We start from the raw sequence: 18,067 nt of genomic DNA, 5'->3' as shown, positions 1-18,067 counted from the left end.
CTGATAAAATACATTCAAGTTAACTCACACAACTGAGATAGCAATGAAGGGTAGGTATCCACACCTCTGCCTTGTTTGATTGTAATTAGTATCTGTGTATAAATAGTCAATGAGTTTCTTAGCTTTTGATAAACCCTTGTGCATTTCATCCAGGGTTACACTGACTTTAGTGGTTACTGAAGCATGGGAAAAGCAAAAGAACAGTCAAAGGATCTGCGAGCAAAAGTAGTTCAAACTTTATAAATCAGGAAAAGGATACAAAAAGATATTCAAAGATTTGAAAATGACAATCAGTAGTCTTCAACCTCTGATCAAAAAGTGGAAAATTAGGGTGAAGGACTTCCTCCTACCTGCCGGTCTCTTTGCTTTTTCACCCAGAACATTGCTGTTGCATGCCTCCTGGTCATAGTTGGATGTCGTCAGTAGGCACCTTTCTAGAATTTAAAGAGATGTGCCACATGGTGCACCACCGCTGATGTGTGCAAAGCCAAGTGCCAAAGGGGCATGCCCCTAGGTTTGATTTTGTGGAGGCTGTTTAACTGTCTGTTCCTTCTGTCCTTTGATATATTTTCCTTTTTTCTCTGATATGGGTAAAAGGAGTGGTTGGGTTTGCACCTTCCCTTCCTTATCTCAACACAGGACACCAGGTATCTTCCCACTCAGGTGAGCTTCTCATTGCTGGCAGTGTTAATGGGACAATACAGGATTGGCTAGAAATGGAGACATTTTTAAGCCCTAAGTTCGGCATTCCTCCTCCTGTTCCATGATTTGACAGGGCTTCTCAGTCTTCCAATGGGTCTTTTCTCGAACAGACTAAGAGGAAATTTGTCCCTGGAATTCTATCACCTAATCAGTCCATGAAAGCCCCTTCATATTCCATTTTGCAGAGGCCAGAAAATATTGGGCTTGAAGATGTATAGCAGGTTTAGTGCTTTTGGAAAGTGCAGTGACTAAAGAAATAGATTTTTTTCATCTTTATTGGATTCTTTGAAGGATCAGGTTACAGTTTCTCAAATAATATCAGTAGAACATGACAAAACGTTGAAGTACCTTGAAGCTGATGATCTAAATAATCAAGAAGTTAGATCAGACTTAGTTAATGGTATTAATAGATGTCTTGAGCTGTTTGAGTACAGATGAAGACCTTTACATCTCCATCTGCTTAACTTTCCATGATCCCCTCTGATTGGACCTACAGAGCTTGTTAAAAAATATTTAATGGAGATTTTAGGTATATCTGAAGATCATTTACCTGTCTTTAATAAAATGTATTATGTTCCTGTTAAGGTGGGGAAAGAACATGTAGTAAATAGAAATACTGATATGGCTCAAACTTCTTAAGGCCCACTAAACTTGACTAATTTTTTAGAACAATCTGAGGATATGATTCATAGAAACATAGAAACATAGAAACATAGAAATGACGGCAGAAGAAGACCAAATGGCCCATCTAGTCTGCCCAGCAAGCTTCACACATATTTTCTCTCATAATTATCTGTTTCTCTTAGCTCTTGGTTCTATTTCCCTTCCACCCCCACCTTTAATGTAGAGAGCAGTGATGGAGCTGCATCCAAGTGAAATATCTAGCTTGATTCGTTAGGGGTAGTAGCCGCCGCAATAAGCAAGCTGCACCCATGCTTATTTGTTTTACCCAGACTATGTTATTAGCCCTTATTGGTTGTTTTTCTTCTCCCCTGCCGTTGAAGCAGGGAGCTATGCTGGATATGCGTGACGTATAAGTCTTCTCCCATGCCGTTGAAGCAGAGAGCCATGCTGGATGTGCATCGAAAGTGAAGTATCAGGCACATTTGGTTTGGGGTAGTAACCGCCGTAACAAGCCAGCTACTCCCCGCTTTGTGAGTGCGAACCCTCTTTTCTTCTCCCCTGCCGTTGAAGCAGAGAGCTCTGCTGGATGTGTGAAGTGTTAGTTTTTCTTCTCCCCTGCCGTTGAATCAGAGAACTTTGCTGTATATGCATTGAAAGTGAAGTATCAGGCTTATTTGATTTGGGGTAGTAACCGCCGTAACAAGCCAGCTACTCCCCTCTTTGTGAGTGTGAATCCTTTTTTCCACATTTCCTCTTGCTGTTGAAGCTTAGAGCGATGTTGGAGTCACCGTAAGCCTGTGTATGTTTATTTAATAAGGGTATTGACTCCAGGCAGTAGCCATCATTCTGGCGAGTCACCCACTCTTCATTGGCAGCCTCTTGACTTTATGGATCCACAGTGTTTATCCCACGCCCCTTTGAAGTCCTTCACAGTTCTGGTCTTCACCACATCCTCCGGAAGGGCATTCCAGGCATCCACCACCCTCTCCGTGAAGAAATACTTCCTGACATTGGTTCTGAATCTTCCTCCCTGGAGCTTCAAATCGTGACCCCTGGTTCTGCTGATTTTTTTCCTTCGGAAAAGGTTTGTCGTTGTCTTTTGATCATTAACACCTTTCAAGTATCTGAAAGTCTGTATCATATCACCTCTGCTCCTCCTTTCCTCCAGGGTGTACATATTTAGATTCTTCAATCTCTCCTCATACGTCATCCGATGAAGATCCTCCACCTGATGACGTACAAGGAGAGATTGAAGAATCTAAATATGTACACCCTGGAGGAAAGGAGGAGCAGAGGTGATATGATACAGACTTTCAGATACTTGAAAGGTGTTAATGATCAAAAGACAAAGACAAACCTTTTCCGAAGGAAAAAAATCAGCAGAACCAGGGGTCACGATTTGAAGCTCCAGGGAGGAAGATTCAGAACCAATTCATGAACAAGCAACTTTGTTTATTTCTTGTTCATCTGTAATAGAGAAAATTTGATTGTAAGATTGTTTTTTTACTAACAAGATATTTCCAGATGTTTCAAGCCAGACTCAAAACCGGCAAAAAGCTTTTCTCCAGTTGAGAGAAACTGTTCTCGGTTTTGGTGGTGAATTCTTTCTGTCTTATCCCTTGAAATGTCTAATTAAATTAGATGGAAACAGATACTCCTTTTTTTAACCCAACCAGTTAAAATTGCAATTGGATAATAAGTTAAATGTGAATCTCACATCTACTCTTGAGCCTTAGGATTGCTGGGATGTGGAATTAGCAATTCAGTTTTGCAGCTTTTTCTTAAACTTTACCTTTTTATGAGAATGTTCCATTAGGCCCTTCACCCCAACATTTTGGGTTTTGAATTTGTGATTGCAGTTTACAATATTTTCCATTTTGAATATTTAATTTTTCTGGAAGCTTTTCTAATCTGTAATGACTTATTTTCTATTCAAGCTTTTTTGCTCGTAATTATATTATGAAATGACAAAGAGCAAAAAAAAAAGAAGTGGAAAATTATGGATTCTGTTAATACCAAGGTAGACCAAGGAAGATTTCAGACACAACTGCCAAGAAAATTTGTTGGGATGAAAAAAAATACCCACAAGCCTCTTCTACTGAAATACATGCTTCACTGAAACAAAGTGGTTTGGGTGTTTCAGCATACACAATGTAAACCACTTTAGAAATTGTAAACTGCTTTTATGCATGGTCACATAGGTAGTGGTGTGGTTCAGGCTTTGGAGTTTCCTTAATTAATTAAAGTTGTTATAAGCTAACAGTTTACAATTTTCCTCAATGAAGTTTCACCAACAAAAGAAAAATTAATTATTTTGACACTTTGTATTATTAAAGTTAAATTTATTAAACTGACAATTGAGAATATGGTTTACTGGGAAACAAGTATAAACATGAATTATGACACAAATATATTTTAACCTTGATACCAGGTTTTAAAACATTCCAAACAAGTTACTTTCAGATAAGTATAACAATATTTCAAATTCTATTTTATAAAATATTTACCACATTATTAAATATTTACCGTATTTGCCGGCGAATAGGACGCACTTTTCCCCCCTCAAAATAGGGGAAAAATACGGAGTGCGTCCTATGCACCAGTATTCAACACTAACACCGTCCGGTGGGGGGGAAGTGATGCGGTGGCATCGGGGAGCGAGGGCGCGTCACCCGATTGGATGTTGCTGGGCAAGCCCCCTTTGCACCGGCCAATCACGCGGCGCGCCCTCGCTCCCTGACGCCACCCGGACGCTGTTAGTAATTTTGTCAGCAGCTGCCTACCCAATCTGGCTCTGGATCTCCCACAGCTGTTCCTGCAGCATGGTGTTAGTAATTTTGATTATACTAACAGGGGGGGGGGGGAGGGGAAGTGACGCGATGGCATCGGGGAGCGAGGGTGCGCCGCCCAATTGGCCTTTGCTGTGCAAGCCCCTTTGCACCAATCGGGTGGCGCGCCCTCACTCCCTGACGCCACCGTGTCACTTCCCCCCCCCCCCCCCCAATGCCACCGGACGCTGTTAGAATAATCAAAATTACTAACAGCGTGCTGCAGGAAGAACTGTGGGAGATTGGGAGATCCAGAGCCAGATTGGGTAGGCAGCTGCTGACAAAATTACTAACAGCGTCCGGGAGGGGGGGGGGGGGGGAGTTACCGTGCTTCGGCAAGCCCCTTTTGCCCAGGACCGGAGAATGATGCACAAGACAGGGAATTTTGATTGTCTACACATTTTTAAGGACAAAATAATTTTCTAACTTGCAAGCCCCTTTTGCCCAGCACAGCTAAGTTAGAAAATTATTTTTTCCTTAAAAATATGTAGACAAAAGGGGTGTGTGTCTTATACGCTGCTGCGTCTTACATGCCGGCAAATACGGTAAATGTTTTTTTTTTTTTTACAGAGGTTATCAACTTTCAGTGTCCTCAAGCAAATGTGATAAATATATAACTGTAATAATACTAATACCACTAATGTTACTAATATCAGTTCTCGGTTAATAATTTGAATAGTGTTTGCAGATTTCACGGTTTTTAAAGTCTTTTATACTTTTACACATGTAATCGTTGGTGCACTTATCTATAACTCCCGTGATGACTTGTGTACTAGGGGTGTGCATTCGTTTTGAACGCATATGTAAAACGCAACTTATTTTATTTTTTAACTTAAAAAAAGTGATGATGCGCAACGCATCGCATTTTCAACTTTTTCAACGTAGCTACGTTGAATACGTTGAACCTAAATAAACACTTAAACCCCCACCCTCCTGACCCCCCCAAGACTTACCAAAACTCCCTGGTGGTCCAGCGGGGAGTCAGGAAGCCATTGCTGTTTTCCTTTGCGAGGAGCACGTGACGTCGGCGTCACGTCGGAGTGACGCGGACGTCACGTGTTTCTCCGCGCCTCCGCTCCGGGACCCCCGTTGGACCCAACCGGAACTTTTGGCCAGCTGGCCAAAAGTTCCAGTTGGACCACCAGGGAGTTTTGGTAAGTCTTGGGGGGAGATTAAGGAGGGTGAGGGGTTTAAATTTTTATTTAGGGAACCGGTGAACGTATGGACAGACCCTCAACTTATGGGATTCTCCATATGTCCATATTGAACGAAATCGACCCTCACCTTCAACTTATCAACTTATGAACGCAAACTTTTTGTCTGCACATCCCTATTGTGTACACTGGTCTTTGGATGAAGATGAAAAGTTTTGGAAACTACAGTTCTTTCTGGATGGACATCTCTTATGCTTGACCACGTCGTCTCTGGAACAATTTCCTACTATCCTGACTTTAACAAATCAATAAAGGAACCTGTCTCCATGAGACTGTCAATTTTCACTTTCTTGAATGTTACTAGCTATGTGTAGGTTCTTATCTTAGTGTACTTTGTTTACTAGCTTCAAAATAAAAAGTTAATTCAATTCCCTATCTACGTCTAGGGAAGGTGGATAAGAATAAACTAATGTGTTTTTATATCAGACACTCTTTAAATGAATTAAATAACACACGCGATCCTCACACCCATTCAGACACTCTTTCCTCAAACAATCCTCAGATAACTATATTTAAATGGAAATGAGGTTTTGAAAATAAGAAGTCATGAAGCCCAAAATTAAAATCTTTTACACTTTTGCCAAAAGTGCTTTTAATTTTCCTTTGGAATTCAGCAGCAGTCACCCTTATCTTCAGGCGTAGAACAAAATATATAGGCAGCAATATTTGTCTGGTTCTAATAGGGCTTTAACTTCAGAATAATTATGATATCACACAACCAGTTTCAAAATTTTCTTTCATTCAACTAAAAAGCTGAGAAAATATCTGCGCTTCAGCTATTTTATTTTTAATCTCACTAAAGTAATTTCCTTACCTTTGGCAGTCAAATAAACATTAACAATCACTCTCATTCATTCTCATTCACTCTTAGTGTTTCTTAAATGTTTTTAAGGTGTTTTACTCAGTATAAAGGCCTAAATAACAGCTTAGCAGCGCACGCTCTCTCTCCGTCACCTTTCCCAGGGCAGCACCTTCACTGACCAACTGTCATGCAGAGAAAACTAAAGGAATATTGCTAATGTCATAAAGAAGAAAAGTATCTGTCCTACGTGGGATAGATTAGTAATTAACAGAAATCTCTAAAAAAAAAAACCTTGGTTCAAGAGACTGCTAAAAAGGAAAATTATTAACTAATTTAAATCATTCTCCATTATACCAATTCTTTAAACAAAATTGTAATTTGGCTATAATTTGTCCCATTACTTTAAACTTTGTTACAGGTGAGCAGGTGACCAGTGCTCTGTTGTTAAGGTAATAGCTTCCCTGGATACCCGTTGCTATGGTTCCCAAGCACTTTACTCAATGCAGGCATCACTGGCACTTACACAGCCCCTTCAAATTCATTATTTTATTTTTTATTCTCTTCACCACATTTACACACAATAAGGAGATACGTGAACAAAAATAGGTTGCGTAGTAGAGTTGCCAGAAAAAAAGACATTGCTACACCACCGTCATAAAAAAAACCAACTTACAATATGCCAAACAGCACCTAGAGAATCCTCCAAACTTCTGGAACAAAACTGAGTGATGAGACCAAATTTGAACTTTATGGACACAACCATAAATGCTATGATGAGAAGCACACCATCTCTCTACCATGAAGCATGGAGGTGGATCTCTGCTGTATTAGGGGGGTGTGTGTGTGAGCTACAGTGGCACAGGAATTTAGTAAAAATTGATGGCAGGGCAAATGTAGCATGTTATCAGAAAATATTGGAGGACAATTTGCATTTATCAGACAGGAAGCTATGCATGGGGCACATCTCGACTTTCCAACATGACGACGATCTGAAACATAAGGCCAAGTTGACCCTTCAGTGGCTGCAGCAGAAAGAAAGTGAAGGTTCTGGAGTGGCTATCACAGTCTCCTGACCACAATATCATTGAGCCACTTTGGGGAGAATTCAAACATGCAGTTCATGCTAGACAACGAAATAATTTACAGAATCTGGAGGCTTTTTGCCAAGAGGAATGGGCAGCTTTACCACATAAGAAATAAAATGGGCAGCTTTAGCACATGAGAAATAAAATCACAAAACATTTAGAAAGATATGGTTTAATGTGATACAGCCAGCATGGATTTACCCAAGGGAAGTCTTGCCTCACAAATCTGAGTCTCCATTTTTCTGAAGGAGTGAATAAACATGTGGACAAAGGTGAACCAGTAGAAGTGATGTATTTGGATTTTCAAAAGGCGTTTGACAAATTTCCACATGAGAGGCTTCGAAGAAAACTAAAAAGTCATGGGATAGGAGGCAATGTCCTTTTGTGGATTGCAAGCTGGTTAAAAGACAGGAAACAGAGAGTAGGATTAAATGGTCAATTTTCTCAGTGGAAAAAGGCAAACAGTGGAGTGCCTCAGGGATCTGTACTTGGACCAGTGCTTTTTAATATATTTATAAATGATCTGGAAAGGGGTACGATGAGTGAGGTGATCAAATTTGCCAATGACTCAAAATTATGCAGAGTAGTTAAATCTCAAGCGGATGGAAATAAATTCCAGGAGGACCTTGCAAGACTGGAAGACTGGGCTTCTAAGTAGCAGATGAAATTTAACGTGGACAAGTGCAAAGTGATGCATATATGGAAAAATAACCCTTGCTGTAGTTACACAATGTTAGGTTTTATCTTAGGAGTTACCACCTAAGAAAGAGATCTAGGGGTCATAGTGCATAATACATTGAAATTGTCAGCTCAGTGTGGTTTCGCGATCAAAAAAGCAACAGAATGTTAGGAATTATTAAAAAGGGAATGGCAAATATAACGATGGATATCATAATGCTTCTGTATCGCTCCATAGTGAGACCGCATCTTGAATATTGGGCTGGATTTTAAAACATACATGCGTGGCCTACATGTGCGTGCACTACCCAGCATGTGCACATGTACGCCCAATTTTATAACATGCGCATGCAGGTGCGCACATCTTATAAAATCCGGAGTCAACGCATGCAAGGGAGTGCATAATTGTGCACCTTGTGCACGCCGAGACCTATCCGAGCCCCGCTGCTTTCCCCTGTTCCCTCCCAGGCGCTCCAAAATTGGAGCGGCCTCGGAGGGAACTTCCTTACCCCTCACCCCACCTTCCCTTCCCCTACCTCCCCCGCCCTTTCCCCCTACCTTTGTTGCTTTCTTTTTTTTGTTTTAAAACATACTTCAGCCCTGGGGCTGAAGTAAGTTGCGTGTGCCAGCCAACCGCCGGCGCGATCCCTGGCCCAGCGACCATGTAGAGGCCTCTAGCCCTGCCCCCGCCCCACCCCCTCCCATGCCCCACCTCTTTTTTCAAGTCCCGGGGCTTACATGCTTCCCGGGGCTTTATGCGCACCACCGGGCCTTTTTAAAATAGACTCGGCACGCTTAACCCCCCTACTCGTGTAAATCCTTCTGGATTTACGTGCGTAACTCTTTGAAAATCTGCCTCATTGTGAGCAATTCTGGTCGTCATATCTCAAAAAGATATAGTTGCACTGGAGAAAGTGCAGAAGAGAAAGGCAATCAAAATGTTAAGTGGCATGGAATGACTGCTCTATGAGGTAAGGCTAAGGGCTGTTCAGTTTGGAGAAGAGACATATTATGGCCGTTGGTCATAGATGGCTGCAACCGCTTTGCCTCACCTCCTTTTTTCCTCTCTCTGCCTCCCTTGGGAGAAGGGCTGTCTCCACTGCCGAATGCAGAAACCCTCAGCTTGCCCAAACCAGCATGGGGCGTTCCGGATGCCATGATTCCTGGTGCCTCCTAGGGTGCGCTCGCGCATGCCTACCAAGTTCTTAAAGACGTCTTGATGGGAACCTCGGGGGCGGCCCCATTGCATAACGTCAGTACCTCCGGGTACTTAAGCCTCCGCTCCCATCCTAGTAAACGAGTTAGAAAGGACTTTGCTTTGCTTCTCTGACCGCTTCTAAGTGCCCGCTTAGACTCTACTTGCCCTCCGGGGTTACCTCTCTGACGGCAGAAGCTCTGGGTACGCGCTCCTCTGGAGCCTCTCGCTTCTTGCTACTTCTAACTGGATACCCGCTCCTCGGGGGTCCTCTCTGCTTTCTTTTTCAGGAACCCTCAGTATTTGTGGGTACTCGCTCCTCGAGGGCCCATCTAGCTCTGGGTAACCTGCACCATGGGGCCAGGTCGTATTCTCCTCCACAGAAGGAGCCTTCAGCTCATCTGTGCCAAACCCACAGTATTTGTAGGTACTCGCGCCTCGAGGCCTATCTAGCTCTGGGTTATCCTCATCTCGACTTCAGGTCTCTCATTGATCATTTATCAGAAGATCCTATCTTCTATGCTGTGAGTACTACCCTGCTTTCGGCTTTCCAGATCATCTGCATTGACTCACAGCCTGTTCCGCTTGCGGGATCTCCTTCAAGTCTTTGCTACCCTGAAGGACGGCACCGCTACACTGCCGACCATGACATCCAAGGCTAAAGCACGTCCTGAATACCAGCATTGTTTGCCCTACAGGCAGTGCCAACTTCAGTACAGTACAATAAAGCTTCTCTGCCTCTGTGTCCGCTTACTAGAGCATCTAGACAATCCAGGTAGTTCCCCACGGGACCCCTCCCCATAGGAGGAGTCATCATTACCCTGACCAAGAGTCCACATTCACCCTAAATACAACAAGACAACTGAGGGGGGATATGATAGAGTTCTACAAAATCATGAAAGGAATTGAAAAAGTTAATGTAAATTGGTTATTTACTCTCTCAGATAATAGAAGGACTAGGGGGCACTCCATGAAGCTGGCAAGTAGCTCATTTAAAACAAACTGAAGAAAATTCGTTTTCACTCAGTGCATAGTTAAGCTCTGGAATTTATTGCCAGAAGATGTGGTTACAGCAGTTAACGTAATTGGGTTTAAAAAAGGGTTGGATAAGTTCCTGGAGGAAAAATCCATAAACTGTTATTAATTAATAAGCAGTAATCGCTTGAGATTGATTTAATGTTTGGGTACTTGCCAGGTACTTGTGACTTGGATTGACCACTGTTAGGATATTGAGCTTGATGGACCCTTTGTCTGACCCAGTATGGCAATTATTATGTTCTTATACACAACTATCACAAAAGACCGCAAGCTGTCATTGATGCAAAAAGGGCAACACATGACATTAAGAAGTAAGGGTATGTAAACTTTTGAACAGGACCATTTTATTATTTCCCTTATTGCTATGGTTTGTTTAATGATTGTGCTATTCTGTGATACATAATAGTTTTAGTTTTAAACACATTAAAAATAACATGTGTTTTGTCTAATCACTCATGTTTCTTCAAATGCTACACATCTTACAAATTCTGCCAGGGGTATGTAAACTTATGAGCACAACTGTATATATAGTACTATAAAAAGCATAAACACATTTTAAAGCATTACTTTTTATTTTGCCTGAAGAGAAAAGTGCCAAGGCACTCCTACAGGACATTGCACTAACACTGTTTTGATGAGAGGAAATCCCTGTTACTCATCCTATTGATAACACCTCATCAGGTCTCTGATAAACCTGTGCCACAATGACTCATCACAATAACTCAACAGTAGAAGTTAAGAGGCATCCCTTAACATTTACCACAATATGATGCCTCTCAAATTGTAATGACCAAGACCTCTTTTAGAAAAGGGGGGGGGGGATTTGCTCTTTACGTAAAAATGCTATCAAAGCAACTGAAATGTAGGGGATGTGGAGAAAGAAGGAGGTACTGTGGGTTATCTTGGAAAGGGCAGCTAGCACTTCCATCTACACCAGTGTGATCTACAGTCCTCCAACACAGGCAGAAGAACTGGATAGATATCTGGACAAAGACATCCAAAGGTGGAAATGAAGGACGATGTGCTTCTGGCCGGCCCCTGTCACATGGAGGGAGCACTGGATGGCCCGCGCCATTTTTAAAGATGGAGCTGGCCATCAAGTGCTCCCTCCATGTGACCTGGGCCGGCCAATGGCACGGATACCCTGTCACATGGTAAGGGCAAAGGGCCATCGGCGCCATTTTGATTAGTGGCAGCCGATGGCCCGGGAGCGGGAGATCGCTCCCGGGACCCCCACTGGACCACCAGGTACCTGTAAAAAGTTTTTTGGGGGGTCGGGAGGGTGGGGGAAGCTAAGGGATTAGTTTTAAAGGGTCGGGGTGGGTTTAGGGGTTATTTTTGTGTGCTGTTTTTCCCACCCTCCCCCAAAACGATAAGAGAACCCCCACGAACAATTTCGTGGGGTTTTCCTATCGTTTTGGGGGAGCCCCCGATTTCTGACGATTTTGAAAATATCGTACGATATTTTCAATCGTCCGAAGCTCGATTCACATCCCTACTATTTATACCACTGTAAGAGGGGGCATTTTTAACTCACTGTGGGGTTTTGGGGGGGGGTAAGTTTTACATACACAGTAGGAGGTACGAACAGCAAAGTTGACATCACTAAAGATTTTCTGCTGTTTGAATTGATGAAAGATACAATACAGTCTTTACCTAGCTTGTTTGAAGCTAGGTAAAAAGTGCATTGTAAAAATCAACTCTTCTTGTACCTTTCATCGATTCAACCCCCAGTAATGCACAGCTAATGCGAGCACAATGCACAGAAAAAAGGTGTAATTATTTCTGGCATTAAAACTCACATTGCTGTGCGTTACTCTATTGCGTTTGATGTTAGAAGCTGTTCATTACCATAAACTCTGCCCAACTCCTCCCACTTGCATAGCAAATGCAACATTTGCATCATAGCGCATGTTGCGCTATTTAACGAGCGCATTACAGCATTATTGCAAAATGATAAATGACCCTGTATGTGCTAGTAATCATCAGACAATAAGTTCTGATATAATGGCCAAGGAAGAAAGAAGTCACACAAAAATCAAAGTAATGGATTTCAAAAATACCAACTTTGGTTAAATGGAGAAGTAGTACCTAAATGAGGTGCTGGCAGGGTAGACAAATGTATGTATAGTGGAAGTATATTGGGCTAAACTAAATGGAGATGTAGAAAGGGTAATAAATCTTTAATATCAATGAACAAAAGCCATTTACTTGTGTAAATGTCTATTTACCTAAGTAAAATGCCTTTCTGAAAATTGCCTACTCAGTATCTTTGGAAAAGCATTGGGGTAAATTATAAACCCTGCGATGGGCATACATGTGTGCGCGCTACCCGATTTTATAATATACACACGCAGGCGCGCACATTTTATAAAATCAGGGGTCGGCGCGAGCAAGGGGGTGCACATTTGTGCACCTTGCGCACATGTTGCCTTCCCCCGTTCCCTCCCAGGCCGCTCCGAAATCAGAGCGGCCTCGGAGGGAACTTCCCCCCCCCCCCCCCCCCCCCACCACCACCACACCTTCCCTGCTCTTTCCCCTCTACCTTTTTCCTTTTTAGTTTTTTGTTTGAAAACTTACTTCAGCCCTGGGGCTGAAGTAAGATGCGCACGCCGGCATTCCCAGCACAGCGGCAAATGGCCGCTGTGCCGGGAGCCTCTGACCCCGCCCCTTTAGTAAAGCCCCAGGACTTAGACACGTCCTGGGACTTTACGCGCGTAGCCGGGCCTTTATAAAATAGGCCCGGTGTACATAAATCCTCTGGATCTACGCACGTAGGGCTTTTAAAATCCGGCCCATTGTGTTTTGACACAATGTGCAGGCTTTTAACCTCATTAAATGGAGGTGTTCCAGAGTCAGGTTTAGGGCAGGGAAAAAAAACAACACTGGTGGCATAAGCAATACTAATTATAGCAACATTGGTAGCTGAAGGTGTTCTGCTGGACGTACCAGCCAAAGATACGCCGGTACAGTTGCCTGGGTGTCTTTAAGATAGCATTTTCTCTGACCAGACTTACTGAGCTAAATTTATATAGATAATACTGAATACAGGCACTAACTTGATACATTTTAGCCATTCCTCCAGAATGCATTCTGCTCTGACTTTTTATCAGGTTAACTTTTAACTGAGTAAGGATTTACCCAGTTAGAATGTGTCTGTACAGCTGGGAGGGAAATTTAAATCTAGGGGTTTGTATGGATAACCAAACAAACCCTTTAAATATTGACCTCTCAGAGTTCTAGTTGTCTTGGACTTTTTTTTTTTTTAAGACAAATACTTTAATATATGGTGAAATTCTATTGTTTACAAAAATCCCTAAACTAAATTCTAACCATTTATGCCTTTGCTAACAATTAAAGAGGATGTTTTATTTTGTGCACATCATAAAAAGGTAAAATGGATATAGCCTCATCAAGTAATTGTATTTCAAAATCTACAAACATAGCCTCCTGGCTAAAGGTTTTGATCTTAAAAAATTTTGTAAGAAACATTTTTACCCTTACCACAGGATCCTGCAGCCAAAGACGGATAAGAGTAGCCAGTGTGTAGTACATCACCAGTAAGACAATGGGGTTGGCATGGTGATACCACTTAAGAGTTGGGTTTGTTATGATTTTCCAAGTGCTAGAGCAATTTGTTTGAATTAATGAAGTGACACCGAACAACCTGTTAAAAAAATTATATAACAAGAAAAAAAACAAGAAATCATTACAAAATTTTATAATAATCCATATCACACAAGTTTCAAAAATCTATTTTTATAATTCTCAAAGTTTGCTTCATTAACCTTTATAAACAATTTCAGGTACATTTTCAAAGGCCCACACACATAAATTTTGGAGTTTATGAGCGTGGCTGGAGCTTGTGCACACTGCGTGCATTTTACAACGGTGCATAAACCCTGATATGCACACAAGTGCCGGGCCTGTCAGAAGGGGTGGGGAGGTGGGCCAGAATAGCACCATTAGCTGCTGTCCTGGGGAAGCATGAGCTGGCAGCCAGCCTGCGCGCAGAAGTTGCTTCTGCTCTGATGGAGCAGTAAGTAAAAAAACAAAAACAAAATGGAGAGAGTTATGGTTAGGTTAGGGGTCGGGGAGGAAAGGGGAGGAGGAAGGAAAGGTAGGGTTAGGGAACTGGGAGGAAACTGGTGGAGGCCTGATTGTGTCACCATACGTAGTTTACTAAAATTCACTCCCTCTGCACACGCTCCACGCACATGCGCGCGCGGTTTTTAAAATCTGGCATGGCACAGCCATGATATTTTATAAAATGTGCGTGTGGACATGGACACGTGCAAGATCCTTTTAAAATCAACCCCTATGCTCTTTGAAATCTTCAACAGTCCAAATATATTTTGACAAAAAGCTAACAGACTATATCTGGAAAATGGATAGAGACCTATATTTTCAGTTTTTATTTTATTTTTCCCCGTAATGTATTGGTGTTTATTACAACAAGAACAAAATTGAGAGAAACCAGAGGAAAAAAATGACTTGCCATTTTTCTGGGTAAATATTTTTAATCTTGTTATAATAAACAATGACAAATTTCCAGGAAAAATAAAATAAAATAAAAACTAAAAATGAAGATCCCTACAAATGAAACATATTGTGAGCAGCAGTGAATTTACCATGTCATATCCTCAAAAACATATAAAGACATTAGCATTTGGTGCATTTTAAATGTAAGAGGAGCACTATAACATTAGCAAACCTCAAGTAATATCAATTATCAATTACTACACAGGGAGGGTAACTTTCAAACAACTCCTTGCAGCTCCATATATGTGCATATATGGTTGTGCGGAGGTCTACTAGATTATTTTATAACCTGTGAGTATCACGTACACACAGATTATAAAATATGTGCATCATACATGCATATGTTTCTTTACATGTAAATAAATGTAATGCATTAAAAGTGCATACTTTTCCTCCTATTTAAAAAAAATACACATATATATTTTATGCATGAAAAAAATCACATTCGCTCAAAACTCTATTTATGCATGGAAGTCAGTATATTTTAAAATGTGTGTGCAGTTGAACTCACCAGTTTGCCAAAATCTCCACCAGTTCACCCAGTCCTTCTCTAGGTCATTGAGATCCTCCTAGTTCATCCCCATGAACTCCACCAAGTTCACCCAGACTTCCCTCCCAACCAATAGTAGAAAATAGATGAATCTGATATCAACTGCACAAGATAATTAGGCGTAAAATTATGCAAATAAGTTGCCAGATGTATTCACATTCGGGTACATTTTTAAATCCCTGCGGGTGTAAATCCCAGGGTTTACACATGTGGCCGGGCCTTACGCGTGCCGGGCGAATTTTCAAATGCGCCCGGCCACACGCGTAAAGCCCGGGATTTACACCCGCAGGGCGGCCCCAGAGAAAGGGGTGGAGAGGGGGGCGGCTGGTACATCAACCATTTGCTGCTGTGCCAGGGAAGTGCGTGATGGCAGTCGGTCAGCGCGCCCAAGTTGCTTCTGCTACAATGGAGCAGTAAAGCAGAGTTGCTTACCTGTAACAGGTGCTCTCCTAGGACAGCAGGATGTAGTCCTCACATGTGGGAGACGTCACTTGACAGAGCCCTATCACGGAAAACTTTTCTGTCAAAGTTTCTAGAAAGCTTTGACTGGCACACTGAGCATGCTGAGCATGCTATGATCCCTGTGTCCACAGGGGTCTCCCTTCAGTCTCATTTGTAGCAAAACAGTGCGAGCAAAATTAAAATAACAAAACGTAAGCGGACCCAACTCCGCAGGGTGGTGGGTGGGTTTCGTGAGGACTACATCCTGCTGTCCTGGTGTTATGGATCTGCTTCCCTGAGGGTAGGAGTTAGCGATCTGTATTGACCAGCTTCCCCAAGGGAAGGAGTAGCAATCTGATGTCGCACACCTCGCCAGGAGGGTGGAGTTAGCAATCTGATATATGCTGCTTCTCCAAGGAAAGGGGCTAGCAATATGAGATACTCCGTAGGTGGAGTTAATGATCCAATGTGGTTGGTTCCCACAGAGTGGTAGATGATATAGTACCGCTCTATAGTGTAAGGAGTGAACACTTAGTAGAAATGGTGAATCCCTGGGCCGATGGTGTGCAAATCATTTGCATAATTTATTATTTTTATATCTCGCAGAAGCAGCAGTTTCAACCGCACGCGGTGATCAAAACCCGTGCTCATAACGAGCACCTGTTTTGCCGTGGATTTTATTACATTGGCCCCAGAATGTGGTAGGTTATCCAAACCCAGTTGGCCTGTCTCCTGAACTGACTGTTCCTGAATATAAAATTGCTGCTGGCCTCTGCTAGCATCTCTATTGGTGCCTGATATTCTGCCAACTGTTTCATCAGTATCTGCACCAATTTTTCTTGTTCTTCCTCTTCCATTTCTTTTAAATGTTTTAGAAGACCATGAAAAAATACTTTCCTCTGCCTCTTGACCATTCAGTTCAGCTCAGTTCAGTTTTGAATCCAAGAATACCTTTTCTTTCTAAGCTCTTTCCAAGGGTTGGACCTGGAAAAGTTGAGTCATAGTGGACAGACACCTCTTTCTTACCCATGACCAGTCTATCAAAGCAACTCACACCACAGGTACCAAACTTGCAGTAGCTGGAGAAAGATCATGGTGATTCAAATGATAAAATATTTATCAAGTGGTACAATTCCTGTTCTTCTCACAGTTACTTTCCCTCACCAGACTATCATTTTGTGCTATTGGTATATGAATCTCAAATATATATCCTAAAAATATTTTGTTAGCAACAAATGATTAGATCTGCTTTGTTGTAAGAACTATGCAGTGTCAGTCCTCAAATTGTGTTCCACTCTGTATTCAGAAATAAAGTGTTTCTACGATAGTGCATAGAAGTATATTTATATCTTACAAAGGACCATAAAAAAATGATATTGTAAAGACGAGCCTTCAAAACCACAAAACAGAAATCTGAAATTAAATATATCAGGAGGTCTATTACTTAAACAAAAACTTAGCAACTATACTTTACATGGTAATATACTATTTTTTTTAAAACTCAGTATGAGAATGCAATAAATATATATCAATGACTGTAATGTTAATGGTTCAGGAAATGATATTCTATTTTTCAACACAATGCTGGCAACAATCAAACTGAAAAAATGTATCCAGTGTTTTAGATCAAAGAGTACATCAAATAATTGATAATTTTAGGATAATTTCTCTTATTATGTGCTATTGATTATACTTCCTTCAAGGGGCTTGGAGTATAGATGATTAGGAGAGAGAATGTAGTTCTGCTGAGCTTCCCCCCGCCCCTCCAATCATGGACTCATTGGCAGATCTGATCAGTTAGATGTTTGTTTTCACATATTATTCATATCATATACATCAACATAAGGTGATTAGAAACTGAAACGTTTGCTCTAATAGAATCTGTTGGCAGATTTATGAAAGCAACAACCTGTTTCCGGAACTTTCAAGTTCCCCTCAAACAACAGCTGCAGCAAATTGTGTGAGTTAGCCATGCTGATATTACCACCGTACAAAAGTCTTTCTATGCATTAAATTCCCACATTTTCAGAAAACAAAGGAAAACGTATACCTTTAATTTTATCTAGTAATATATGAGTTATTTCTTCACATCTTTCATCTTCATTTTTATTCATATAGCTTACTTTTCTTTAAGGGCTCAGTTCACCCACAATTGTTATTTAGAAGATTTCTACCAGAAAGATATTAGTTGGCTTCAGTCAATAGAAATAATTGTATCCTCTAATAAACGCTGTCCCCTTACTCCTCCAATGGATCTGCATATTGCAGGAAAACAGAACAAAACAGCTTCACCTGGCTTTTTGAACCAAACCAGACTTGGCATTACAGAATATATTTATGCTTTGTAACAACCGGTTATCTCTTTTCC

The 18,067-nt window shown here is 41.5% G+C and overlaps 1 protein-coding gene across 1 annotated transcript in view; it reads right to left on the bottom strand.

Annotated features, from left to right (window-relative positions):
• The window catches only part of PIEZO2 (piezo type mechanosensitive ion channel component 2), a 1,301,103-nt gene that overhangs the window by 674,801 nt on the left and 608,235 nt on the right, over positions 1 to 18,067 (bottom strand). The window contains exon 8 of the mRNA XM_029587157.1: positions 13,671 to 13,833. Within this exon, the coding sequence (XP_029443017.1) occupies positions 13,671 to 13,833 (163 nt within the window). The remainder of the gene's footprint in view (positions 1 to 13,670; positions 13,834 to 18,067) is intronic.

The sequence above is a fragment of the Rhinatrema bivittatum genome, chromosome 2, assembly GCF_901001135.1.
Source record: "Rhinatrema bivittatum chromosome 2, aRhiBiv1.1, whole genome shotgun sequence".
Classification (NCBI taxonomy): domain Eukaryota; kingdom Metazoa; phylum Chordata; class Amphibia; order Gymnophiona; family Rhinatrematidae; genus Rhinatrema; species Rhinatrema bivittatum.
Note: the sequence above shows the minus strand (reverse complement) of the source record. Positions and strands in the feature narration are given on the sequence as shown.